The sequence below is a fragment of the Phodopus roborovskii genome, unplaced genomic scaffold (genome assembly GCF_943737965.1).
Source record: "Phodopus roborovskii unplaced genomic scaffold, PHOROB, whole genome shotgun sequence".
Lineage (NCBI taxonomy): Eukaryota > Metazoa > Chordata > Mammalia > Rodentia > Cricetidae > Phodopus > Phodopus roborovskii.
In genome coordinates this window covers 16,445,688-16,471,790 of record NW_026126585.1, presented here as the reverse complement: position 1 = coordinate 16,471,790, position 26,103 = coordinate 16,445,688, and the positions used below count along the sequence as shown (strand labels likewise).

The 26,103-nt window shown below is 52.3% G+C and overlaps 1 protein-coding gene across 2 annotated transcripts in view; it reads right to left on the bottom strand.

Moving 5' to 3' along the window:
• Nucleotides 1–25,647, bottom strand: part of Plekha6 (pleckstrin homology domain containing A6) — a 113,445-nt gene extending 87,798 nt beyond the window's left edge. Inside the window, exons 1-3 of one of the 2 annotated variants that reach the window (XM_051204155.1) lie at nt 25,332–25,647; nt 19,411–19,487; nt 16,102–16,163 (exon numbers count right to left, since the gene is read on the bottom strand). In XM_051204155.1, coding sequence (XP_051060112.1) covers nt 16,102–16,163; nt 19,411–19,487; nt 25,332–25,407 — 215 coding nt within the window. In that variant the 5' untranslated portion in view covers nt 25,408–25,647. The remainder of the gene's footprint in view (nt 1–16,101; nt 16,164–19,410; nt 19,488–25,331) is intronic. The other variant, XM_051204154.1, reaches the window with a different exon arrangement.
• Between the last annotated feature and the right edge of the window lie 456 nt (nt 25,648–26,103).

The following is a 26,103-nucleotide window of genomic DNA, read 5'->3' as shown; positions in this document are numbered from 1 at the left end:
TCAGGCAAACCTTCAGCCAACAATGAGGACAGGGGACCCTGGCTCTGGAACGGAAGGGGGCGTGGTTAAGTATCTGAACTCTCAGCTCAGGAAGAGGTATATGTCCTTCACCTTATCTCTGTATGCAACTGCACCCCCAAGCCCAGGGAAACTGGCAAAGGTACCTATCTAGAACCACTTATGTAGACACATAAGTGTAGGAGACACATAAGTAGGAGATGCAGACTCATCAGAGAAACACCCATGTCCATGGGATATTTAGAGCAACTATTTTTCAAACCAGCTGTTTCAGACCATAAAAGTTCACTTTTGAGAAATAGCTTAGCTTAATAAACACGGGTTGATGACCTTGGCTGTGGTTCTGACCTGAGATTCAGAAGATGCAGGACCCAATCCAGGTATTTCCCATCTGGGTTGAAAAAGGTCTTGTCCTACCTGTGGTCTAGACTCTCTAAGTCTCACACTCTCTACCAAGGCTCACCAGGAGCTTGCACTGGGACTTTCCTAACATAAAAAGCCAGGACAGCTTGACCAGGCACTGCCTGTCCCTGCCTGCCAGGCCTCCTGTATTAGTCATTTATCCCTATTCCCTAGAGGTTTCTCCTCACTAGGAGACATTTGTGTTGCTCCATCTTAATGTCTCCCTCTTGGTCCTGACTTCTAAATGAGGCAGGGTCTTGAAGGCCCTCCATCTTGTTCCCTCAGAATCCGTGTGCACAGCACCTTGGTTCATCTCCCCAAGCACAGGTTCTAGAGAGTTGGCGGAGGAGTAACTGGCAGCACCTAGAACAAAGCAGCCACGCCTCTCCGTGCTCACTCCCCTTCCAAGTCACATCCCATCTCCCTCCTGAGGGCTGCTCTCCAACCCACTGAAGCCCCCACGGAGAAACCTTCCTTCCTCTGAAGAGTCTCTTGACCTCACTGTTGAGGAGAGGCACTGGGGAATCAGCCACCCTAGGCACGGTCCATCCGAACATCTGAACATCCGTAGCAACAGTAGCAGTGACTGCAGGCTACCACGGTGCCAGCAGCCTTACTCACTGCATCATCCCACCAGGCCTGCGGGCTAACAGGGAAGGGCGGGAAGGTATAGGAGCCGAGTACTGAGAAAAGGAAGCTGAGTTAAGTCCTAAGATCCTAAGGCCTTGCTGCAAAAAGAAGTGATGGCTGCTACCATAACTCCCATCCCATGCTGCCACTCTCCTGAGGGCATGTGAGCAGGAGGGAGCCAAGAAGAACAGAACTAGGCTCTGACTCCCTCACTGCTCCCGCTTTGCCTGTACAGCCTGCCTCAGCATCCTCAGAACTTCCTTCCTGTGCAAGCAGAGGTCCTCTAGATTAGGGTGAGGAGCTGCCAGCCCGGCGCCATGTGAATATGAACATGTGAGCCTCACATAGCCATGCTGGCCCTCCAGCATCTGCCTCCTCCTCCCGCATGCAGCCTGGACACCTGGGAAGAGCATCGTGAGCAGCCACAAGTGAGCCCTGACTGGCAGGAGCACTGTTATCTCACTGTAACTCGCAGCTTGGGTGAAAAGAGGGGCGGCAATAAGAAGGCTCTGGGAGAAATCACAAAAACATCCATAGATTCTAACTCCTTCCCCATCTCCCAATATGACCACCTTAGGAATGGTTTCTTCATAGGTTCAAATGGATAATCAAAGATTTTTAGCGGCAAGCTAAAAGTACAGTATCCTGGCTGAGTACAGGGCAGAATATTTGAACGCAGAGATTGTGAGCGCCTGTGTGAAAGATACTTATGCACTTCGTAATGTGAGTCGGTTAAGCACTGGACAAACAACGTCTTTGCACTCCACCGCAGTCCTGTAACTGTCATCAGAAACTCATCATACCCCACCTCTATTCACCCAGCTAGAGGCAGAACTGCACACCCACCCGAACCACCTGCCACTCTGACCTGACCGGGATCAACAGGCAGAAGTCTCAGCTCTAACACCTGAATCAAATAGATGTCTCCAAGGCTGTTGTTATTACAACTGGAAGGGCTGCCGTTTCGATAATGAATCTTGATTGTGGTCCTGATTGGATTGAGAAGAACCCACAAGATAACCAAAGCACAGATACACCGGGTGTATCTGCTCGGCTGTTTCTAGAAGGGTTACTAAGGGGGCTGGAGATGTAGCTCAGTTGATAGGGTGCTCGGCTAGCACACGCATGAGCCATGAGATCAATTCCCAGCACCGCATAAACCAGGTGTGGTGCAAACCAGTAACTCAAAAACTTGGGAAGTCCAGGAAGGAATCCCAGGTGTTCAAGGTCATCCTCAGCTATATATGAGATCCCAGACCAGCCTGGGGTATAGGAGGGCTTGCTTTGCTTTGATGGAAGCAGACAAGAAGGAAGGAAGGATGAATGAAGAGGGAGAAAAACCACATGGGTTTACGTGGTGCCATCTCACAGATTGGATGGAATTAAGAGTAGGAAAAGGGGACCAGGCATTGTGGCTCACAGCTGCCAAGTGACCTGCACTATGTGAGACTGACTCTGTGTGTGTGTGTGTGTGTGTGTGTCCCTCCCCACCACGCTTCATTTGGTCCCACCCTTCTTACAATGATGGAGTGAAATTTTTGAAACCATGAGACAAAATAAAACCATCCTCTCAGAAGGTGATTATGTCAAGTATTCTATCCTCACGGCAGAATACTTGGTCTGGCACACTTCTGAAATCTGTGGTCTGTGGGTGCTGAGCAAGGTAACGAGACGCCACATTGATCCAGACACTGCCGAGGTCCGAGCCCCACCCAACCTCGTCCAGGCTGCAAAGCTGGCAATTGGAGCTATAAAGGGAATACGCCCAACGGTAAGGGGATGTCTTGGCTGCAAACAGCTGGGCCACTCTGTTTACAAAGGGCAAAGTCCCTGTGGGAAGGGAGGGCTAGCACCACCCATTCTTTAAGTGCCACCCTCCTCCTAAAAGGAAAGCTGGTCAGAGAGGCTAAGAAACAGAATGGTTTTTCAATGCTCACACAGTTCAAAGTGGAGTCCAGCAGTATGAATTTCTGCACGTGCTCCTAAGTCCTCCAGGTGAGTTGGGCCAGCATTCTGCCCGAGTATTCCACAGCCACTTGGGCCCCATCCCTCTAGCCCCTGCTAACTTCAGCCTCTAGCCTCTGAGATTTCCCATAGTACCTGGTGTGTGATGGATCTCACCACCATGGTATTGTACAAAGGAGATAGGAAATGAGAGGCCATTTTCTCTAGGAAGTGGTTGAAGTCTTTTCTGTCAGAAACGTCTCTCAAAAGCTGGACACTCACAGGCATGGCTCCAAAACCTCAACAGAGAATCTGCCCTCCATCACATCGACTGAACTAAGCAAGCAGAAGACATCAGGAGGGTTCACTACTGCACAAAGCCCTCCCTCCTACTTTCCTTCCCCAACTGACTCCCCTCACACAGGGAGACCAGAGCAGCCTCCTTTTTCTCCATCATTCCTCAGTCCATCCCTTCATACCTCAGACCCTTCTCCAGCTCCATATCTGCCTGCTTGCTGTAGGCCAATCCCAGTTAAATGTTTTCCTTTATATAAGAGTTGCCGTGGTCATGGTGAATCTGAGCAACATACCTCTGTTGAGGCCCAGACTCTTGTGACATCCTCTGTGACCCTAGGTAGTAGTGTGACCTCTGAGCCTTGGTGACCTCACAGATGGAGCTTGCAAGGTTCCAACAGGCAATATTCAGTGCAGAAGGTAAGAGAAAGCCCGGAGTTCAATACATCCTCTTAGTGTTCCTCAAACTCCATGTGATGACTCACTAGTGGGTGTGAAATCAAGCGAAGGGTCAAGGCTATATTTAGAAGAAGATGGGGGTGTAGGGGTAGACCTTCCTGGAATACCTCAGGAAGCTGTGGCAAGCAGAGGTAACACTTGCTACTGGAGCAGGATAAAAAGCATGACTTCATCTCACAAATATTCCCCTTAGGGGTCACCTTTCAAACTTCCTTGATGGCAATTCTCACCTGTGCAACTTGTTCTCTGTCCTCGGCAGACTAGGATGGTAAGCTCCTTAGGGGCCAAGAATCATATTTCTAGGTCCCAGACCCAACCCCAGCCCCTGCCACCAAACTGGGCTCAGACCATGAAAGCAGGTGACAGCTGGGGAATCATCTACCAACGAGAAAATCAAGGTGGAAGAGGGGACCCACTGTGGACTGGGCTGGTCAGGCAGATGGGCAGATCCAAATCAGTCCCTCTGCTTTGCAGATGAGGAAACTATGTTTACAGGGTGAGAGAGGGGATAGGTCTGAGACCTGTGCTTGCATGGCCTGTGCCAGGAAACACACACAGAGTGAAAGCCTATGTGTGAGCAGAGACAACACAGCATCCTGTCCTGCTTGTCTCTGGATTTCCCAGTCCCCTGAAGGAAAGAGGGGAGGGCCAGCCTGGAGGCACACACGCCTCCCACCCTAGCCTTCTCCATCTCTTTTGAGGTTGGTCCTCCACCCCACCCCTGCAACTCAGCACCCCCTCCCCCAAATACCAGCTAACTGGTTACCCAGGCAACTCAGCTGGGAAGCTGCCAGTTACCGTGGCAACCCAGCATGGCCACCAGACTGCCTTGCATAGGAAGGTCAGGGGACCAACCAGGCTACTGAGCAGCTGGGATGTTGCTGGCAGTATTGGCCCAGAGCTGTGAGGCCTACATGCCTGAGGGAATTAAGTTCCCGCTGTCTGGGACCTCTGTTTCCCATGAAGCAGCCTCCTCCAGCGAGGAGCATGAGCCACACACTAAAGCCTCCCTGGTTCAGTCACCCAAGCCTGATCAAGCCTGCCCCTGCATCACACCCCCATCCAGAAGCCACCAAAACAGCTTTTGCAACCCCACTACTATCATTTCAGATCTGCAGTGAGGTAGCCCAGGTTCAGGGGAGGGACACAGGCTTACTGCAGTCTTCAGATGCTCATCGATGTTCATGACAACCCAGGAAACAAACAAAATCAAGAAAATGACCTCAACCCCAGAGCCAGCTTAACTTAACAAGCTAATTGCAAGCATTTGACTAATTAGAAGCAAATTAGCATTTGTGATTAAAGACACATGATCTTCTCAGGTAAGGATGAGTCAGACCTGGTGGACAGTGACTTCGATGCTAAGGCAAGGCCCCACCTTCACCGAGGACTCTGGACCAGCTCCCTAAGAGCAGAGAGTTCCTGCCAATCCCAGGAAGGCACAAACAAAGCCGGAGAAGCAGAGCAGCCCTGAAGCCTAAGACCAAATGTTTATCCTGCAGGCACAGGTGTCTCCACACTGCCTGAATCCACACAATAAGGACCAGAGTCTACAGTCTACAGAGACAGACAGGCACCTCAATACAACGGTCCCATCGCATTCCCAACAGCACACCTGTCTTGTGTGCTGTGAGTGATTGCACAAGAAACACAAAATGTTAGATCTTACTATTCATCCAAGGAGTTGAAACAGTGAGGAAAAACAAATTAACAACATAAATGATGTTATAATTTATTTGTTGGTAGTCATGCCACAAAATTCTCTCTCTCTCTCTCTCTCTCTCTCTGTGTGTGTGTGTGTGTGTGTGTGTGTGCACATTCATGTTTGTGTATACATATATAAAGGCCAAAGATCAATGTTGGATATCTCTTCCTCTACTGCTCTCCACCTAACTTTTGAGATAGGGTCTCTCCCTGTATCTGGAGCTCATGGATTTGGCTAGACTTGCTGGCCAGAAAGCCCCAAGAATCCTCTTTCTACCCAGTGCTGATTGCAACCATACTGAGGAGCCCTGGGGCTTTGCCAACAAACACTTTACTGAGCGAGCCATCTCCATTGCCCTACAAGATGCATTCCTTAAAAAAAAAAAAAAAAAAAAAAAATTTAATTTTTAAAATCATCGAGGGTGGGCTTCTGAGTTTACGCATGTGAGAGTGATGCTTTTGAAGGCCAGAGGTGTCAGATCCTCCTGGAGCTGGAGTCACATGTGGCCGTGAGCACCTGAAGTCAGTGCGGGGAATTGAACAGGGTCCTCTGAAAGAGCAGTGCGTGCTCTTAACCACTGAGTCATCTCTCCGGCCCCACAAAATGCATTTTGTTGTTGTTTGTTTTGTTTGAGACAGGGTTTCTCTGTGTAGCCCTGGCTGTTCTGGAACTCACTCTGTAACCAGGCTGGCCTCGAACTTGGAAATCCTCCCAAGTGCTGGGATTAAAGACATGCACCACCACAGCCCAGGTATAAAATGAATTCTTATACATAGATACTAGGAATTTAAGTGCTTTTGAATATGAAATTTGGTAAACTTTATCCAAATATTTTAAATAGACAGCAATTTTACTTTTAGAGATGTAATCCAAGGGGAAAATATCATTGATATGTATAATGATTGGAATATGTATATTTCATAGTATAATTGCTTATAAAAGGTGAAAAATTGGAAGTAGCTACTTTAACATAAAGGTGGACAATTGGAACAAATATGTAGTGAAATACTAGAAAACTAAAATTGTAAAAAAAAATAACATGGAATGCTTATATGATAATATACAACTGGCTCAAACTTTGACTAGTTCAGGCATATTAGAACATACTTTTAATTCTAGCATTGGATGTCTATGAGTTTGGGGACAGCTTGGTTTATATAGCAAGTTTCAGGCCAGCCAGGCCTACAGTGAGACCCTGTCTCAAAACAAAAGCCAAACAAACAAAAAATGTTTTGGCATATACACGTTGTTATAGCAAATCTACTCATATGTTTGTGAGTGAATTCTAAAAAGATACATCAGCCAAAATGTTTGCGTTAGATACTAAATCTCTTTTCATGTTTCTATGTTTAATAACTACTTTAATACAAAGTAGAATTTTTGAAGTATAGACCATATTAATTCTGTGCCTTAAAGTTTATCCTACAGAAAAAAAAAATCCTAAATGCCAGGGGAACTTGGGGAGACCCTTATAAACAAACCAAAAAAAATGTACATATTGTGTTTATTTGTAAAAGGAAAATAAAGCTGACAGCCTAAAGTGTCAAAAATGGCTATGTAAAATACACCGCACCCACATGCTGACTATAAACGTTTTCAAAAGCGACACATTTTTAAATCCCATATGAAAGAGAAGCCTGTGTGTTTTGTGAACCTCTAAGCACCAGAACCAAAGGGTGGATGGAATTCAGGATCTGACTCAGACAAGGGAATGTTCCCACCATGCAGGAAGCTCTTGTGCAGTGAGGAGTTTGGGTCCCCTGGATTTCCCCAGGCTGTCGGAGGGCTCAGGGGCTTGGAGAGGGGCAAGTAGAGACAGGTCCTCAGAGAGTCTAAAGAGCACCAGTGGCCGGACACACACCCCACTAGAGTCTACTTGAAGTGGTAGATCTTGCTGGACATATTCACAATTTCCCTGCTTCCCGCTTAACTCCCAAAAGTTTAGTTCTGAGAGCACTTTAACTAGAGAAACATTCAAGCCAGCCCAGCCAGCCATATCAGCCTCCTGCTTGGGCCTTGTCCAACAGGCCAAGCTCTCACTGGCCAGGCCACTTTCCTCCTGCCCTACCCCAGTGACCATCAAATGGACTGCTGGGCAGGCCGCAAGGAAACAGGCGCATTAACCCAGCCTGCCCAGCTCCCAATCCGGTCTGGGGTGCTGCAGGTCAGTCCTAGGAGCCGAGCGCGCCTCTGAGGGGAGGGGGGCCCACCCTTGGGCGCCCCTGGGCCTGGATGAGGGGGGTTGTGAGGGCAGCTCTCCCAGGGCAGGCGCCGGGCTCCTCGATTTCCTCAGTAATTACTTCATTTGCACCGAGCAGGAAGAATCCAACTCAATCATCCAGGCAGACATACTAAATGTAATTATCTATGTAATGCGTCCTGCACCACAGCCTTCCCGTGAAAAAAAAGGAAAAGCAGCCGAATCGGGGGGAGGGAGGCCTCTTTGTCTCCAGCCCACGCAGCACGCCACCAGGATTAATTACACACGGTGCTAACACGTTTATCACCTCGTCGCCCGATGGGGAAAGCAAGGGCTTTTAATAATTCATATCTGCGGCCCAGCACTCTGCGCGGCTGTGCCGAGACACAGAAAACCCTGCTCCTTTCTTTCTGCAAGGAAAGCGTTTGTGCAGGTGCTGGGGCTGCTCTTGCCACCGCTCTGGGAGCACTGCCGCCCTGCCCCCCTTCTCGCTCTGGTCTCCGGCCGGAGACTCGGTGACAGGGGCCCGCCCCTCTCCGAGGGCACGATGGACTCGGCTCTAGCCCAGGCTACAACGCAACTGCCCAGGGGTGGAGGCTGCAGCTGGACAGTTGCAGCCGCTGAACCCTCCCCACTTCCACAGGGCTCAGAGGCCCGGGGTTGGGGACCAAGCCGGCACCTGCAGTGCCCCGCAGCCATCTGGACATGGGCTCCAGCAGAGGCGTGCCAGCCTGGGCTCCGCCCACGCATGCTGTGGACCCGTGCCTGAGTGCGCCACTGGAAGATGCCAGATGGAGAGCGAGAGGTCTAGAGGGACTTGGGAAGAGCTGCCCAGTCCTGAAGGCCACTCTTGGGACTCTTCTCTGCCCCCCGCCCGCCTCCCTCCTCCCACTATGCCCTAGCCCACCTCTCCCTGCACCCAGAGTTTCCCACCCCTCACTCTCCCTGCCAGACTGGCCTGCAGAATCAAAGGGCATCTCCCAGTAGCCGCTTCTCCCTCCTCCTTTCCCCCCTTCCCTCGCCCCTCCCCCCTCCCTTGCCCATCGCTGGCCACTTTATCCCCAGACTCCTCACACAATAGCCTCAGGGCTCTAAACGGCGGCAGCTTGCTTTTCCAATACCAACACTGCATGTTCCCTCACTCTTTATCACCCCCTGCCCACATACCCTTCAGCAGCTACCGCAGATGCCCCCTGAGAAACCAAGAGCCTCTGACCCCTCCCACTAAAGGAGAGCCTCCACCGACCTGCACCCGACCCCTGAACTCTTCCACCTCTCTCCTTCCTATAAGGTTAGAGGTAGGGTGCGGCTGGACCTTGGAGGTTGGTAGCCCCAAAGCTGCTCTCGCCCAGGGACGCAATTCAAATGTAACCAATTCAGACGGGTGTCGGCCGCTCTTGGGGATTCTGAAGGGGGTGAGGTCACAGAAAGGCTATAATTAGCATTCTCAGCGTCCATGATCCCCAAGTAAGGCTGCCAAGGCTGAGGATGAAGAAGGCAGTTCACCGCAGTGCACGCAACCCTGGCCTGTGCGGCCAACATCGGCTGCCAGCCCTGCCCCAGCCAGCCCTGCCCCAGCCCAGCCTTCTTCCCCCACCTCCTAGATCTGATGCACCTAAACCGACTCACCGGCTGGGTCTCGGAGGTGTGATCCCGCGCTGAGAGCGCTAAGTGCGATTCCGGAGGCACCCCTCCCCCAGCTCGGGCCAGCTGGGGTCGTCCTCCCCCGCCCCTGGGGACCCCTTCGGAAGAGCGGGGGCACTGGATCTAATCTGATCTAATCAGTCATCCTTCCCGCTGACAGGTCCCTGGCTCCGAGGGGGAGGATGCTGCTGTGGTTACTGCAGGATCCAGCACCTTTCCCAGCAGAAGCAGCTGGGCATGCTCCATCGGCTCCCGTGGGGATTTCAGGACCACGTGACTCTCCCTCCCCAAGCTGTCACTTAGGATCAGGAGTAAATAGTCCCCGGAAAGGTTTAACTCCATCCACACCAGTGACAAGCTGCTAACCACCCTTGCTACCCTCCCCACAGAGAAGAAGGGGTTGGTGGGCGCAGCCTTCCTGATCTCCCACAGCCAGGGCAAGGCTGCCCCCCAGAGGGCATCTGGGCCTGCTTATTGGGTAAGCAGCATTTTCAGATTCAGAGTCTTCCCCACGGGAGACTGCAGAAAGCCAGACCTTTTTTTTTTTTTTTTTTTTTTTTTTTTTTGGCTCGTGGGCTTGGCACTACAGTGGGACATCATGCACCCAGCCTGTTCAGGGGTGGCCTTTCAGCTCTGTGACGGCCCCCATACAGAGAGACCATCTCCAAGTATCAGGAGGAATCCTGATACTTCCATATCCCCAACACAATGAATTTAAGGAAAGAACTTAGGAGAGAGCTGGGACTCATTTATAAAACACCAAGATCTCCTCGTCTTCAACCCAGACTGGTCTCTAGCGACCTTGGATGAGGATGCTAGCCCTGACCCAACACCTGTGTTCTGCACAATGATGGCAGAGGCAGGGAGCTTTAAACAATAAGGCTATAGACCCATTTCTGCTGTAAACAGTTGTCGGCTTCCCACATCTCTCCCCTCTCCTATGCCTCAGTTTCCTTCCTTTTACATCTCTCTGGAAAAGTTGATTCTCTATGGCAATGGACACGTTCGTAACCAAGATCAGAAACACCCTTAACTTCCAGGGTTTACGTCTCCGCTGTGCCTTAGGCCTAAAGCTGGAGACCAACTATTGAGGTCGCTTCTTTTGTTTTGTTTTGGTTTGGTTTTTCAGACAGGGTTTCTCTGTATATCATTGGCTGTCCTGGAACTCACTCTGTAGACCAGACCTCAAACTCACAGAGATCCACCTGCCTCTGCCTCCTGAATGCTGGGATTAAAGGCAGGGGCTACCATGCGCAGCCCCCGAGCCTGAAGTCACTTCTGAACATAGAAATATTCCAAGAAGCAGGGATTAAATGGCAAGTCCCTGTAAGACCCCACCCACATGGGGGTGTTTGGGGGGTTTTTTATTGTTTTTTTTTTTTTTTTTTTTTTTTTTCCGAGACAGTTTCTCTGTATTTCTTTGGAGCCTGTCCTCGAACTAGCTCTGTAGACCAGGCTGAACTGGAACTCACAGAGATCCGCCTGCCTCTGCCTCCCGAGTGCTGGGACTAAAGACATGCACCACCACCACCAGGCCTATCATTATTTGTTAATGAACTATCTTGACTAAAAAATAAAAAGCAGCCTGGGCTAAGGATATTGGCTCATTTGGTTGAGTGCTTGTCCAAGACACATAAAAAGTCCTGAGTTCAAAACAAATGCCCCATAAAGTGTGGCACAGGCAAGAGAATCAGAAGCTTAAATTATCTTTGGCTACTTACTGAGTTCAAGGGCAGCCTGAGACCTTGTCTCAAAAGAAAAAAAAATGAACAAAGAAAAGTAACCTTTCCCCACTCAAACCTGAGTGAGTCTTATCACAGGGTGTGAGCATCCCCGTGTGAACATCATTTTTGCCACCTCGAGTACTTGTCTTAAGAAAATCTATTTTAGAAGGCACAAGAGAGCACCACCCTCCCAGCACCCAGGAAGAGATAGACTAGAGGAGTGAAGATATAGGTGGGATTTAATGGGGTAAAGTCAGGAGCCTGGGAGGTACCTAAGAGACAACCCTTCTCATCCCTCCCCCAAGCAAGTCAGCACACGGTAGCCTAGGGTTTCCCTCCCCTCTCCTCAGCTAGATGAGCTGCCAGGCTGGTCCTCAATGACTCAGGAAAAGCCTCTTAGCTAAAGGGGCAGGGAAGTTGTGAGTAAGGGCCCTGTGCCAGGACCAGCTCACCTACCCAGCTCTCCAGGACTTGGCAAGGATGCTTGGTACAGGTGGGGCTGGATCGGCTTCTAGAAAGCTAGGAATGAGGGGCTCTTAGGGAGTCTCAGGCCTTGAGAAGTGGATAGGGCAAAGTGGGGTTGGGAAAGAGAGATCCCAGTATGCTAGAGGGGAATGGAAGGAGACAAGGACCCCAGCCCACATGCTACCCAGTCCTCAGGCAACTGGAGAGGGCAGCCAACAGACAGGCCTGCTGGGCGGGTTTCCTCTTTGGCAGACAGAGGGCCAGAGCTCCAGACAAAGCTCGGGTACACCTAGAAGCCTGAGCCAGAAGGGAGGCTGCTTCTAGGGGACACGGGCTCCAGGAGGTATGAGAAGCCAAATGGATGACTGTACTGGGCACACTGCCTTCCTGCTGGGGAGCAAAATGGGAGATGTGCAAGGGCTTATGGGGCAGAGCTGAGGAAGCAAGTGTTCCCTGCCAAGTCTAAATCTTTCCTCTGTTAGCCCAGCCGAGAAGCAAACTGCTCCCTGGGAAAGGCTGAGGAAGGAGGCTCTCTCCCCGCAAAAAAAGCGCCTCTGGCCCTGGCTTCTGCTCCAGGTCCAAGCGTACCTCACTCACTCTACACTGCCCTTCAAAGGTCATCACCACTACCCACATACACTCAGACAACTCAGGTCCCAGACTAGCCCACCCCTGACTAATGCGGTGCCTTTGCACTGGGCACTTGACTGCTGGGTCTCAGTTTTCCCCATCTGTAAATGAGGTTTGTCCGCACCTCAGACGATCCCTTGTCTTCTTCTCTGCTTATCTGTCTCATTCTTTCCTGTCCCCGAGTGACGTTTGCCTTTTTTTTTTAGGACAGATACACAGGGCCACTATATCAGAATTGCTGTCCTGTGGCTTCTCTCTTCCATCCTGTCCAAAAGGGCAGCAGAACAGCTCTTGGTGGCTCCTCCTTGGGACCTAGCGTGTCTCCTCTGGCGACCCATAGGCTGAGGGTCTGCTGAACAATTGACGGCCTGCACGGCCTCTAGGAAACTACACTATGCCGGCTTCATCATTCAGCTCTTGAACACCAGTGGACAGAGCCCTGGCTTCTGTATGCCTGCCTCCTAGCTGCTCCCGAGCAGCTCCTGGATGCACCAGAGGTCCCAGTAGGTGTCCAGTTGCCCACTTGGCGCCTTCCTGCAGGAAGTATTCAAACCAGAATAGGAAGGTGTGCTAGGGTTGGGTCGGGCTCCCTGGGTGGAGGACCAGGAGTGGCAAAGGTTATCAGGGTGTGGTTCTGTAGGCCACCTCTCTGCCATGGCTCCTGCCCTGACGACTCTGGAGGGAGAGGCACTCTTGAAGACAGGAGAGGCCTGATCCACAACAGGCTGCTAGTGAAGGAAGCAGGAGACAGTGGCCAGACTTCCTATTGCCTAGGGATTGCTTTCACACAGCCAGTTCAGAAGTCCACCAAACCCATGGTGACAGTAAGGGAAGGTCAAGATGCCCCCCCCCCCCCCCCCCCCACTTCCTAGCAAGTGATACAATGGGTCACCACCCAACAAATCCTTTTGAAGGCCTGGTCTGCAGACGATGTGTGCTCTGCTACCCTCCTGTGGATTAGTGTGGTAGTGCATGCAGCCCCACGATGAGCTCTAGCCACCTCTCTATTAGCCTTGTCTCTTCTCACATCCCTTCCATAATTGGTGAATGACAAAATCGCAGGACACTGGAACAATACATCAGTAGCAGGTACCATGAGCCCTACCTCCCAAGTACCAAGAAGGGACAGGCTTAATGAGATATAGTTGTCATACTTGTTAAAAATCCAGTATTTATTTGCTCCTTGAAATGCCACTCCCCGTGCTAGAAGAAACATCTTACCAAACTGTCTGGACATCTGACTTTTCTTAAATTACTTCTTGAGATCCAAGAGCAGAGTCTTCATAGATTCTACTTTACCCCCAAACCAAACGTCAGAGGCCGTGGTGAGAACCGATTGTTCATAGAAAATAAGATGTCCGGGAGCCATTCTTCCATTGGTGTGCTCATTCGGCGAGGGGCAAGATGCCCTCCAGGCACAAAGGATGCCGAGGGCAGCTGTGACATCATGGTAAGCACACAGCAGTAAAACCACCCGCAGCATCCCTTCCCTGGTCAATTTCTGACAGCTCAGTTTTCCTATTATTTGCTAAAAACAGAGATGACTCACCATTCTTTACCAAAGTATTAAATGAGGCAATGTAGTAAAGCCCTGAGCTCTGAGCGTGGCTACTGCTGTCTCAGGCTGTGGGCATTTTCATTACAATACACAATAAGACAACACTGTCTCTCTCCAGAGTCCATTAGGCATCCCTGCCTCTTGAGGAATCTCATGGTTCTCAAGATGGTCCCAGAACAGCAGATCCCCATCAGCTGGGAGCCTGTTCAACTTGAGAAGTCAAGTTGAGTGAGGAACTCTGGGGGAAAGCCAGCGATCTGGACTTCAAAAACTCTGCAGTGACTTGGGTGCATGCCAGGGATGGAGAATGGCTGATGGAGGAAACTAGCACGTGTGGACATAGACAGCTGAGATGCGCACGGGCTTCCCCACAGGGGAGAGGACATGGGAGGGACAAGGAGGCTGGCACAGGCCTTCCTCAGGCAGAAGGGAGGAGTATCAGGAGGGAACCCCAGAGACTTGGTATGGCTGGAGGAGAGTGAGGTTGACAGGGACAGCGCTGAGCCCGGTCTGGTAAGGCTGGAAGGTGGAATCTACCTTGCCCTGTAAGCAATGGAAATGTGTTAAGGCTTTCAGTGGGAAATGACACCTTATATTGGGGCCGGGAGGACTCCTGCAGCATTCTGATCCGGGACAAGAAGATCAATGGAGGAACTATAAGAAATGAGCTCAGGCTGTAGTCGCAGAGATGCTGGGAACTAGGCAGCTTATGAGGCAGATGGATCCATGGGAGGGTAGGGAGGAAAGGGCGGGGAAGGCTCTCTGCTATGGTGGTCTGCCTATAAGAGGGACGCCGGGAAAACAATTCCCGTCAGCACACACGGAATGGAGGGGCTCTGGTGGAAGTTACAGAGCGGTATCTGCAGCAGTAATTAATTGTGTCCTTATTTACATCCCATCTTTTTTCCCACCTACCCACCCATTTCAGTAAATACTGGGTTCCTGTAGTGCAGTGGAAAGATACCAGGTTAACGGAAAACAAAGTGAACAGATGCTCTCCTCATACATTACTCAGCAATGGAACACTACCAAAAGGTCAGCAAGCTCACATGGGCTCGGCTGTGCTGTGCCTGGCCTGGGTTCCGGCCCCAGGATCACAAAAGAACCAACTGACAAATAGGAGCCAGATGCCTGGGTATAGAAGGAAGAGAGCATGCTCCAGGCAGACGGGACAGCACAGGCCTGCAGTGGCCACATGGCAGCTCACAGCCATCTGTAACCCCAGTACTGGGGGACTTAGCCTCTCCTGGGAGATATGGCCTCTGGTCGCACTGCACACATGTGGCACACACAGACAAACATGGGAACAAAGTAAATAAATAACATGTGTCTGGTTCATAATCAAGCTGATGCCATGGTTCCGAGACAGGCACTGAGAAAAAAGTCACCTAGTCCACCACTGAGCTTTATCTCCAACATGTTTTCACCTAGGGCTCCCTAAGTTACCCAGGCTGGCCTAGAACTCAGTGTGTAGTCTAAGTGGGCCTTTAGCTTGGGATCTGCCTGCCTGCCGGTCTGCTGAGTAGCCAGAATTACAGGCCAGCATCACTAGGCCCTGATAGGGATGAGGATTTCAAAAGAGGCCTTCCTCTCTAGAAGGTACCTTCCTCCTCTCTATCTCTGGCAGAGACAGTACCCCAGTGCCAGGGCAGTGGGCAGCTGGACTCTTTGGTGGCTACGGAATATAGGGGTGGTTAGGAAAAGAAGCCCACAGGTTTGGGCACAGAGAGCCACTTCTGGCAGGAAGCTAGAACTGAGCTGTCTTGGAGATGGAGAAAGACAGACACAGAGTTCCAGCAGAAGGAATTGGGTCCAGGTGTGTGTGTGTGCCTCTAAAATCAGAATTGCATCCTCTGCCTGCCTGCCTCTAGCCAGGCAGCTTCCCAAGGCCTCCCCTCAGTCACCCCGACTCAAGACTCATTGCTCACATGACCTGGCCAATCCCTTAGAAGAAAGAGAACACCCCACATCCCAAGGGCCACATGGTTCCCATCCAGGAGAACAAGAGCAGCTGGGCCTAGCTTGCCATTGCTAGCCTGTTTCCTTCCACCAAGAACTCGCTCCCTAACATTCCACACCCCACGCCACATCTCAATACCCCATGTCTTTCGCTTCAGTGCTTGCCTAGCATATTATGACACCCTCTCCTACACACGGATGAGCCGTCATTCTGAGGTTCAGTCCAGCCAAGCACTCCATGGACCCTACCCCAGAAACCTTTCCGTGACTGACGCTACTAGTCACACTTAGGTCAAATGACACACGTGTTATCTATCGGTGTTTCACAGCATCTCTGGGCCACTCACAGACCCAGTGGCTGTACCTAAAGTGATATACCAGATCCTTCAGCTACTTCCCCTCCCTAGGAGGCATCTGTGGCTAGGACAAAAGGCAGACCAAAGGCGAGGTGAAGAAGGAAATGACCTACTCACTTGATGAAGTATACAGCTCCTTCCGGGGTTGAATCCATCTCCCAGCCCTTAGGCAAACCTTCAAGGAAGCAAAAGCACAAGTTGAGGAGAAAGGCTGGAAGCAGGCACTTTTCTGTCCTCTACCCGAGCCTGGAGCCAGGAGTCCAGGGGAAGCCACAGTGTCTGAGCAGTCACTGCAGCTTTTTGCACTGTTTTTGCCCATTATTTCTAGTGCCCCGTGAGGATGGGAGATGACTGTAGATGGACAGGCCTTCCGGAGATGAGCACATCAAAGAGCAAGGCAACAAAATGAACCACTGCTCGATGCTCTTCCTTATTTACCCCACAAACCTCTTCTGAGCATCTACACTGGGCCAGGTCTAGAGCCAGACCCTGACACACAGCAGGGGACCCACAGGTGCTTGTCCTGTAAGGTCCTCGGGGTCCTCTGACCCCCTCATCGCAGAGGCAAAGCCAGAGCCAAGGGTGGGCAGCTCACCCAGGACTCAAAGGTCCTTAGCACTCGAGATCTAAGTGGGACCCAAGTCTCTGAATCCCAGGCCAGCGTTGGGACCTCCAAACTGCGGCTTTGCCACAGGACACTGAGGGCCTGAGAAACAGGTCCCAGAAAACAGATACTGTCTTTTGAATTTCAATGGCATCTCTGGGGAGAAGAGGGGGGAGTATCCACAGGGAAGCTCCAAGAGGTCACTAGCAGAATCTCAGAGTGACAAGGGTTGACTTGCTGAGGAAGTTCACTTAGGCCAGGAGGCTACGGACACTGCATCCAGAAAGCCTGGTGAGGTCGCAACTTACCTGCTGTCTTAGGGTCGCTTCTGCTGTGATGAAGCACCATGGGCTAGCTAGGCCTTGCCGTTGCTAGCCCAGTCCTCCCCCAGGGACTTGTCCCCTAACAAACATTCCACACCCCACTTTATGTCTCAGTGCCCCATGGGGAGGAAAGGGTTCATTTGGTTTACACCTCCAAATCACTGTTCATCATCAAAGGAAGTGAGGGCAGGTACTCAGGGCAGGAACCCGGAAGCCGATGCAGGCGTGATTCAGAGGCCACGGGAAGGCACTGCTTACTGCCCTGCTCATTACGGCTTTCGTGTAGGACCCTGGACCACCAGCCTCCAGGGATGGCACCACCCACAATGGGCTGGACACTCTGGCATCCATCACTAATTAAGAAAATGCCCTGCAGGCTTGCCCACAGCCTGATCTCCTAGAGACATTTTCTCAATGGAGGCTTCCTCCTCTCCAATGACTCTAGCATGAGTCAGGTTGACATAGAACTAGCCAGCCCGCCTGCTCACTCCACCAAAATAGGCATCCTAGCCAGGTCCCACCTTCCAGCGCCTTGGGCAGGGGGTTACAAGACACAGGCACCCTCTGTTAGTCTCAGTCTCCCACCCTCTTACCACCTGCTTCAGCGCACACACACGCAGAGCAGAGCCTGAGCTCGGAGAGTGGCTGGCCCAGCTCTGACCCATCGTTTTAGTCATTGTTGCTGCTTCAGCAGAGCAAGACCGTGGTGGGGCTCGGCCCCTGGCCCCCCTCCCCCAGGAATTGGCCCAGAGGATACCATGCCATCTCAGCAGCTGCCACTCCTGGAGTACCCCTTCTCAGACATGCGTGACACTTCCACTAACGTAGCTGATGTACAGTATGCAATGCACTGGGTGTGGGACCAAGAGGGAAGCTGAGGCCCAGACAGGGTAATCAAGTTGCTTAAGGTCACACAGGCAGCGTCTGGGCTGGGGTCTGCCACCTCCAAAGCCTACACTCTTGCCTCTGTGTGGCTCCATAAATGCTACTTGTCCCCCTCTGTCCCCGTGGGAGGCCGCTCCCATTCAGCAGGGTGTGGGTTGGCAGCCTCCCCACGTAGAGGGATCCCCATTGGGTCAGAGTCATAAATAATCCTGCCACTGTGGTGTGCTGGGAAAGAGGCCAGGGCGGGTTCTGTCCTCTGCCTTTTCTAGCGACTTCCGTCCACACTGCCCTCTCTGCCTGGGCAACACCAAGGGTGCTTATGTTCCTGTCCAGGCGGAGTGCCCGCTCAGGCAGCTGCCCTCCCAGCAAGCTTCGGGGGCATCTTAACTCCTTCCCTACCCATCCACCCACCGCAGGGCTCTTCAGAACCTTCCAAGTCCTACCTAGGGCGATGCTGCTCCAGTTGGAGCAGCTGAGGGCTTTCACCAGCCCCCGAGCCAGCAGAAGGAACCAGCTGTGACATGGTGGCAGGGGTCTCCCTTCTCTCGCATTGGAGACGGGACAGCGGCACCCGCAAACACCCCGCCGCCACCCCGCACCCAGTCACTTCTTATGGTGCCAGCTTTTTTTTTTTTTTTTTTTTTTTTTTTTTGCATGACACTTGCTACCACCTTGTAAGGTTCATAATCCTCTTGAACTTACACAAATACAAGAAACCATGTCCCAAAGGTGCCAGAGAGGCGACTAACGGCGAGGCCCCGCCACCGGAATCAGGTCTCTCTGCACCTCTGAATGTGCAGTTCACCATGACCCCTGCTTCACTTATTAGCCAGGTGGCCCTGAGCCAAGTACTTCCTCTCTGTCCCTCATTTTCCTCCCCTAAAATGCAAGAGTTGAACCCCATGGTCCCTGCAGCCCTAAGCCATGAATCCAGCCCAGACCTAAATGAAGCAGACTCCAGGCAAGTCAGTGCCTTAACCCAGAGGGTGCAGCTGAGCTGGTTGTGCCCTGCGAGGGATCAAGGCCGGTGTCGGGCCAGGCACAGGCTGGAAAGGGCCAGGAGACCGGCCCACAGTACTGCCCTCTCCCTCCCTAGAGGAAGGCCTTTCATTCACTTGCAGGCCTTCTGATTCCCAGGATCTTTTCCACTGTAACCCCAAGTGAAATATTTCTCGCGTGTGTCGTTGGGCTGTGCCTGGCAGATCTAAGAAGGCAAGAAAGAGAGCAGCCTTGGCCTCTTTTCCCCAGCTCAAGAAGTCCCGCCAACCAAGGGCCATTTGCGTTTAAATTGATTAAAATCTCTTCCGGCCCACTGTGGACTGGCCACGTTCTCGTCGCTCACTAGCACGACTGTATTAAGTAGCACAGGTGGCAAACACACCTTGAGGTTGATCTGTGCTCTAAGATCTGTCCCCGATACGAATAGTAGAAACGTACCCCTTACGGGTGACCTGCACTACTCCCCAGGGTCTGTTCAGATGCTAGCATGAGTCCACCCGTGGCAAAGCAGACGTTAAGAAGCAGGTCTAGGACCAGGGGTTCCTGTGACCATCTTAGACTGTTGTCGCCTCATTAACTGCAAAGGTTGCAAACTGCAGGTGACTCCTTACCTGGGCTGGAGGCGTATCCACTCTGGATGGCTGTGTCCGTACCAGGGTGCACCCAGCTGGTTGACTTCTCCTCATCACTGTGGAAGAAGCAGTAAGGAAGGGTCAAGTCCACAGACGGCTTCCAGGAGCAGAGCTCTGGCCTCCTGAGATGGCCACGCCCACCCTGCTATGCCATGCATTTGTTTGTATCAGCAAGGCTAACCCTGAAGCTTCAGAGGTAAGCGACATCTAATCCCTGGCTTTGAGGAATCCACTAGTCCAACAGGAACACAGACATGAGTAGGCTTACGGTGATGAAGACGCACCGTGACTCAGGCACACTGTGATGGTGCAGACGGCACACTGTGACAGGCTCCATAGGCTGCTGGTGCACAGCTACCACAGTGGACCCACTGTGGGGGGCCTCTAACAAGCAGTTCCTCGGGCGGCCGAGAGGTGGTCACTATGAGGAGTCCTGCATGGCAGCATCGGTGTACATTTTCAGGCACAGCATTCCCTCCATGGAAAAATCTAACAAAGCTGGGTGTGGTCACCCACGCCTCTAACCCCAGCACTTGGAAGACAGAGCAGGTACTCTGTGAGTTGGGGGCCAGCATGATCTACATACCAAGTTCCAGGTCAGCCAGAGCTACATAGCATTTTGAAATGCTATTTCAAAAAAATAAAAAAATAAAAAAGGATAGAGGGCAGATCTATAGTAGAGAGCTTGCCTTGCATGCATAAGACCCTGGGTTCCACTTGTGAATCTGAGCTTCAGAGAAGTTACATAACTTTCCCAGGTCACACTAGAAAATGACGAAGCCAGGTTTCAGAGACCTGCCCACTCTCCAATGCCAATATGCTTCTAGTATCTTACACCCAGTAAGGTGGGCTCCCCACACCGTCTATCTGAGGGCAAAGGAGATCGTAGATTTTCTTCAACCCCACCACCCAAGGGACACTAATTCTTCCAGATGTGTCCCAACATGAAGCTCCTGTCTGCCGGTCTTGGCCATATCAGGGTGGACAAGGAGAGGAGCGGACACTTCCAGGTGGCCCAGGCTCTAGGGTGGGGCATGAGATTAGACTCCACTCCACTCTGTGTCGGGAACAATTGGCATGCATGAACGCCACAAAGAAAGAGCCTACTCAACTTTTAGTATAGTAAGACTTACAAGAAACTGCACGCATGTATAAATTAATGTTCTGACAAATGTGAAGAACACCTTGAAAGCTGCCACCAAAAGAAGATAATGAACCCCCAACTCTTTGTGCCGGCCCCCCTCTCTCATCCTCCCAGCCCTGTCCACCCCCCCAGGTCTTCCAATCCCCCCCATAGCCACACCCATCTGCTTTGCACACACATCAGCGAGTGTCTGGTTACACAGAAGGAATTCCACTATCTTAGAAGGGATTCTCTATCTTAACTCCCTTCCCTTTCCCTTCCTTCCATGCTGTAGGGTTAGAAATTCATGAATGGTCCTTAGCAGCATCCCGTGAAGGACGCACCAGTGTGCCCATCCACTCCTGTGCGATAGACGTACAGCTTTGTCTCTGCTGGAGCTAATATGAGCAAAGCTGCTGTGAACACCTGTGGGTCGTGAGGGGACATAGGCCCTTTTGCTTTTGCTTTTGACTTCATTAATTGTGGTTTGTTTTTCAAGGCAGGGTTTGTCTTTGTAACAGCCCTGGTTATCCTGAAACTTGCTTTCGCTTTTTTGTTTTGTTTTGTTTTTGTTTTTTTGTTTCTTTTGTTTTGTTTTTTGAGACAGGGTTTCTCTGTATTGCTTTGGAGGCTTGCTCTGTAGACCAGGCTGGCTTCCAACTCTCAGAGATCCGCCTGCCTCTGCCTCCCAAGTGCTGGGACTAAAGGCATGCTCCACCAATGCCCGGCCTAAAACTTGCTTTATAGACTAGGCTGGCCTCCAACTCACAGAGATCTGCCTTCATCCCAAGTACTGGCATTAAAGGCGTGTGCCCCCCACATCCACCAACTTCATTAACTCTTTCTCTGAAGCTGAACCACAGAGAGACTTTCCCACTAACCCACCCCTGAAGCTGGACCACCTGCTGTACAGAGACTTTCCCACTAACCCACCCCTCTGTCAAGCAGAGAATAAACAAAGGCACAATTCTAGTGACCTCTTGCACTCTGAAGCCACTGGGAGCTGTAGGAGATGGCCTCTAATAGTGGGGCCTTGGGTCTGCGTTTGGTATTGGCTAGAAGCCAGAGAGGAAGGCCAGGAATGCAAAGGGCTGCAGGGAGCCAGCGCACTCAGCCTCCAGGACCCAGCCCTCTTCTCACACAGTGCAGTTACTCCCCCAGACTTCCCTCCATCTCCACCTCGCCTGAATGCTGTGGACAGCTCCAGCTCCGGCACAGGATGGCGTTTCCACCACAGCCTTCAGCTCCCTCTGTTTATCCCCTCCCACCTGCCTTGACAGCCCAGCCTGGCCTTAGTACTGACCTGGGAGGACTGGTGTCCCTACAGATCCAGTCCCCAGCTAGAATTATGTCCTTTGTAGGTTATCAGTGTGTGGCCACTCTAGTTCCAGGGCCTCCCCCACTGGTCTTGAGTGCCAGCCTGCCTCTCCTTCACACCCTGCTGCGCTGCACTCACTACGGCCTGTAACCCAAGAAATCATCACCAGGTTCTCGGAGTATCTACCCTGCCTGCAAGCATACACAGTTCCTCAACTGTCCTTCTTTCTTGCCTCTACACTGGAGAAGCAAGCCTTCTCTCCTCTGGGGCCAGCGCTCTCCTAGGACTGTCTTCCTACTCTTGCCCATCCTTTATAGCCTCATCTCCTGGGAGCCCCAGCTGAATCACAAATGGCACCTTCCCGTGGCATGCAGCACCTTCCCCCGCTGTCCATGTCTCATGTGGACACAATTCCCCATCTCCAAGTGACACCTCCCCTCCAGCTTCCTCTCTGCACCCTCCTTCTCAATCCAGCATCCCTCCAGCATCTCCTACTTCCCCTGCTTGCTGACATCCTGCCTGCCAATCCCCATTATTGTGTTCGCTGTTCCCAGCCTCCCCTGAAACCACTTTCCACTAAGGACAGACAGCCCTCCACACTCCTAAGACCAGTAGCCACTTCCTAGCCTTTGACTCTTTGGGCTTTTCTGCTGTATTGACCACTACCGACCACCCCTTCCTAATTCTTTCTCAAGCTCCCTCCATCTTCTCTCTTCTCCAATCCTGGTACTGCTCACCCCAGGCCCCCTTTGGTCTCATTCCCAAGCTGGCCGGTCTCTCCCTATTCTCGCCGTAAATTCTGATGCTGCCTGGATATCTTACTGTCCCCTCGCTCATACTCGGGGAGGTCCCACCTCTGCAGAACAACTCCTAGCGGACCCTCTTTAGCCCAGGGTTCTCTCACATGCCAGATAATGTAGCCAGCTGCTACAGAACCCTATAGATGACACACAGGGATCTCAAGTTGAGAGTTTCACCAATGAGCTTATGCCCGCTCCCCAACATACACACAAGCTGGTCTCCTTGTCCATTTGTCTTGGTCTCCATGGAACTTGAGCGAGACTTTGTAAGGTGCCTAGTCCCTTCCTTCCACACATTCAGCCATGGGGACACTCTTAATCCTCTCCCAAGGAGAGATGTTCCTCTGCTCACACCTCTTCCTCCCCATTCTCCCTGCTTTAGTTCAGGCCCCAGTAGTGGTCTCAGACTTCCAGCTTTCACAGCAGCTTCCTAACCATGTTCTTTCTTTTCTGGAGTGTGCACGCACACATGCACGCACACACATGCACATACACACACATGCAATCATAGGCACACACGCACATGCACACTCACGCGCATACCCACACACACATGCATGCACATGCACACGCACATGCACACACACAGGCATGCATGCACGAACCCTAACCATGTTCTATTCTGGAGCACATGCGCACATGCACAGGCACTCACACACATCCCCCCAGCCCTCACAGTTACCAGAGGAATCCTACTGGATGCAAATCCTATGAGGTAAAGTCACCTGGGGCTTTCTGTCTCTTGCAGGACAGAGTCTTGACCCCTTGTTGCTCATGTTGCCCATTCTTGCTTTTCTGTCTTATTTTCTCGGCAACCCCCAACCTTCCACTCCATCTCCACTGTGACCCAAGAGGGCTCTAAGCACCTTTACCTTGAGCCCACCCTGCCTCTCTTACAAGGCCTGCCACTGCCCAAGGGCGTTGACTCCTCGGATAGCATCCCTGCTCTCCCTTCACGGCCTGGGTTTTCCCATCTGGGTTCCCAGGTCAGCATCACACAAGTCAGTGCCTGGACATATCACATTACTCCTAGGTTTCTCCCACCACCGTCAAGGCAACGTGTATAGCTTACTGTGTTTATTTTTGTGTAGCTGGAAAGAGTGGATGCTCCATGTGAGGCTGTGAGATGGAAAGGGAAGGTTAGGAGGAAAAACTGGGAAGCAAACTCGGTCACGTTGGGACCACAGTGGGAGCTCCTGGGATTTCAGACCATCAGGCTGTCTCTACTCAGAATAGGTACCAGCAGGGGTGGGGTAGGTGGGCGAGGGTGGGGGGCTTGGGGGGGCGGATCAGTCCTTTTTGTTTGTTTTTGTTTTTTGAGACAGTCTTGCTATGTAACGTTGGCTGGCCTGAGACTCAGAGACCCCTTTCCTCTGACACCAAAGTGCTGGGACAGAAGGTGTGCACTGCCACACCCAGCCCGGAAGGAGTCTTTTCGGTGAGCTCATTGGATGATTTCTAGTTTTAGTTTATTTTTTATTTTTGAGGTCTCTACCTCAAACTCTTAGGTCAAGTCGTCTCCCTGCTTCAGCCTCCTTGGTAGCTGAGGCCACAAGGCACACTCCACCACACTTACACTAGATGATTTGTATGGGCTTTGAAGGCTCAAGCCACTTCGGGAAGGGATTCTCTTTTTAATCCTGGAGATGTTCTGTTACTTAGGATCCTAACCCAGGGCCAAGAACTTCAGTGAAATTACTGCTATGATAATGTAATTCAGCATCAATTATGATAAATAGTGGTGATAACGGCAGAAGAAAGTGTTAAGCAAGTGCAGAAAACAGAAACCCCAAACAACCAACCATGCATGGGACAAGCCCCTACAAAAGAGAAAGTGAGCTCTCAGACGGGTACTGTGCATCTCTCCAGACCCTGGGTCCTGCGGTTACAATGCAGGGGCTGCAACTCTGCTATCTTGAGCTCTAATGCTCTCTGAGTGACTATCTTGTGGAAGAGGAAGCCTGTCAATTGTGGGAACAGTCCAAACTGCTGTGCTATACACTTGCTATATCATTGGGAGATTTCTTTCCTGGCAAAGAACGACGGACTGTAAGAGAAGCCAGCCAAAAGGGGGCCAAACAGGCCACTTTGCTATAATGAGATTATGCCACAGCCATTTGGTTTATGAAATTAATAGAACGGTGCTAATTTATCACTGAGAGCAGCAAAGAATCAAGCATCGGGCTTCTCCTTCCTCCTGACCACAGACTCGGAAGCAGCAGGCAGGGGGGAGGAGCTGCTGTGCTGGGGACTGGAGCCTGGCAGCGAGCAGGTGGCAGGGGCAGGGGCTCCTAATACGTTGTCATTTTGCCCAAGTCTGGAGAAGTTGCCTGGCCTCCTGTTACTGTAAGAGCAGAAAGAGCTTGCGGTGGGGTGCAGCGGTCGGGGGGGGGGGGGGGAAGAGGCCTTGCCTGCCCTGCCTCTCTGGCTCAGGGAAGGAAGCCTGTGAGCCTTAGCTGGACTTTGACCCATTGAGGAAAAAGGCGGGAGTCATATTCAAACAGGTATCTTGGTAAACTTATTAGTCAGCCACCCCTCCCTTTGCCCCCCCCAGCCTGACCCCCAGCCCTGCCACCTTTCAAGTGGGACAACTTTAAAGAAAAAGTGGAAACGGGGTGGGGGTGGGGGCGGGAGAGAGGCGAGCAAGAGCTTTACATACTTGATGAAGAAGATTCTCCCGCCGCGATCCACTCCGTAGGTCCATCGGCCTGGCAGGTCGAGCCAGTCGATCTCATCGGCCATCTCGGTGTCCCCGCAGCCCCTCTGGCTCTCCGCGCCCGCCCCCCGCGCCAGGCTGGCGCCCCCACTTTCTGCGCCTCCTAGAGGCGGCGATGGGGGAAGGGGGTCCGGTGTGGTCCGGGTCCCGGTCCCCGGGCGGTGACTCCGGCCTCCCGAGGAAGGCGAGCTGGCCGCCAGCCGGGGACGGGCGGGCACTTAACCCTGGCGGAGCCCAGCCCCAGACACCTCCTGCCCCCGCTGCGCCCCGGAGCTCCGCTTCGGACAGGCTCCCGAAGTTCAGTGCCGGGCAATTAGCGTGCTGAGTAATTAGGAGGTTGGTTCGTGCCGCCTCGGCTGCTAACGGGCAGCGCCCGCCGGCCTCCGTCCGCTCCCGCCAGCCGGCGCGGCGGGGAGGAGGCTGCCCCGCAGCCCGCAGGTTGCGCCGCCGAGGTGCGCCCCGGCTCGCCGCTCCGAGCCTGCACTTGAACTGCGGGCCTGGAGGCGGGGCCTGGCTGCGCCACCGAGGACACTTCGCAGCCCCGGGATGTGCCCGCGGCCCCGCGCGGCCAGGAAGCAGGCGCCGAGGGCGAGCCTCGAGCCACGCGCGGCGCAGAAAGGGGGAACTGATAACGACACCGCTTCGCCTGGTGGGAGGTTTGGGCAGGAACAAAGGTCGAACGCGGCAAGGGTGGCAGCCCGGGATCTAGGAGGCA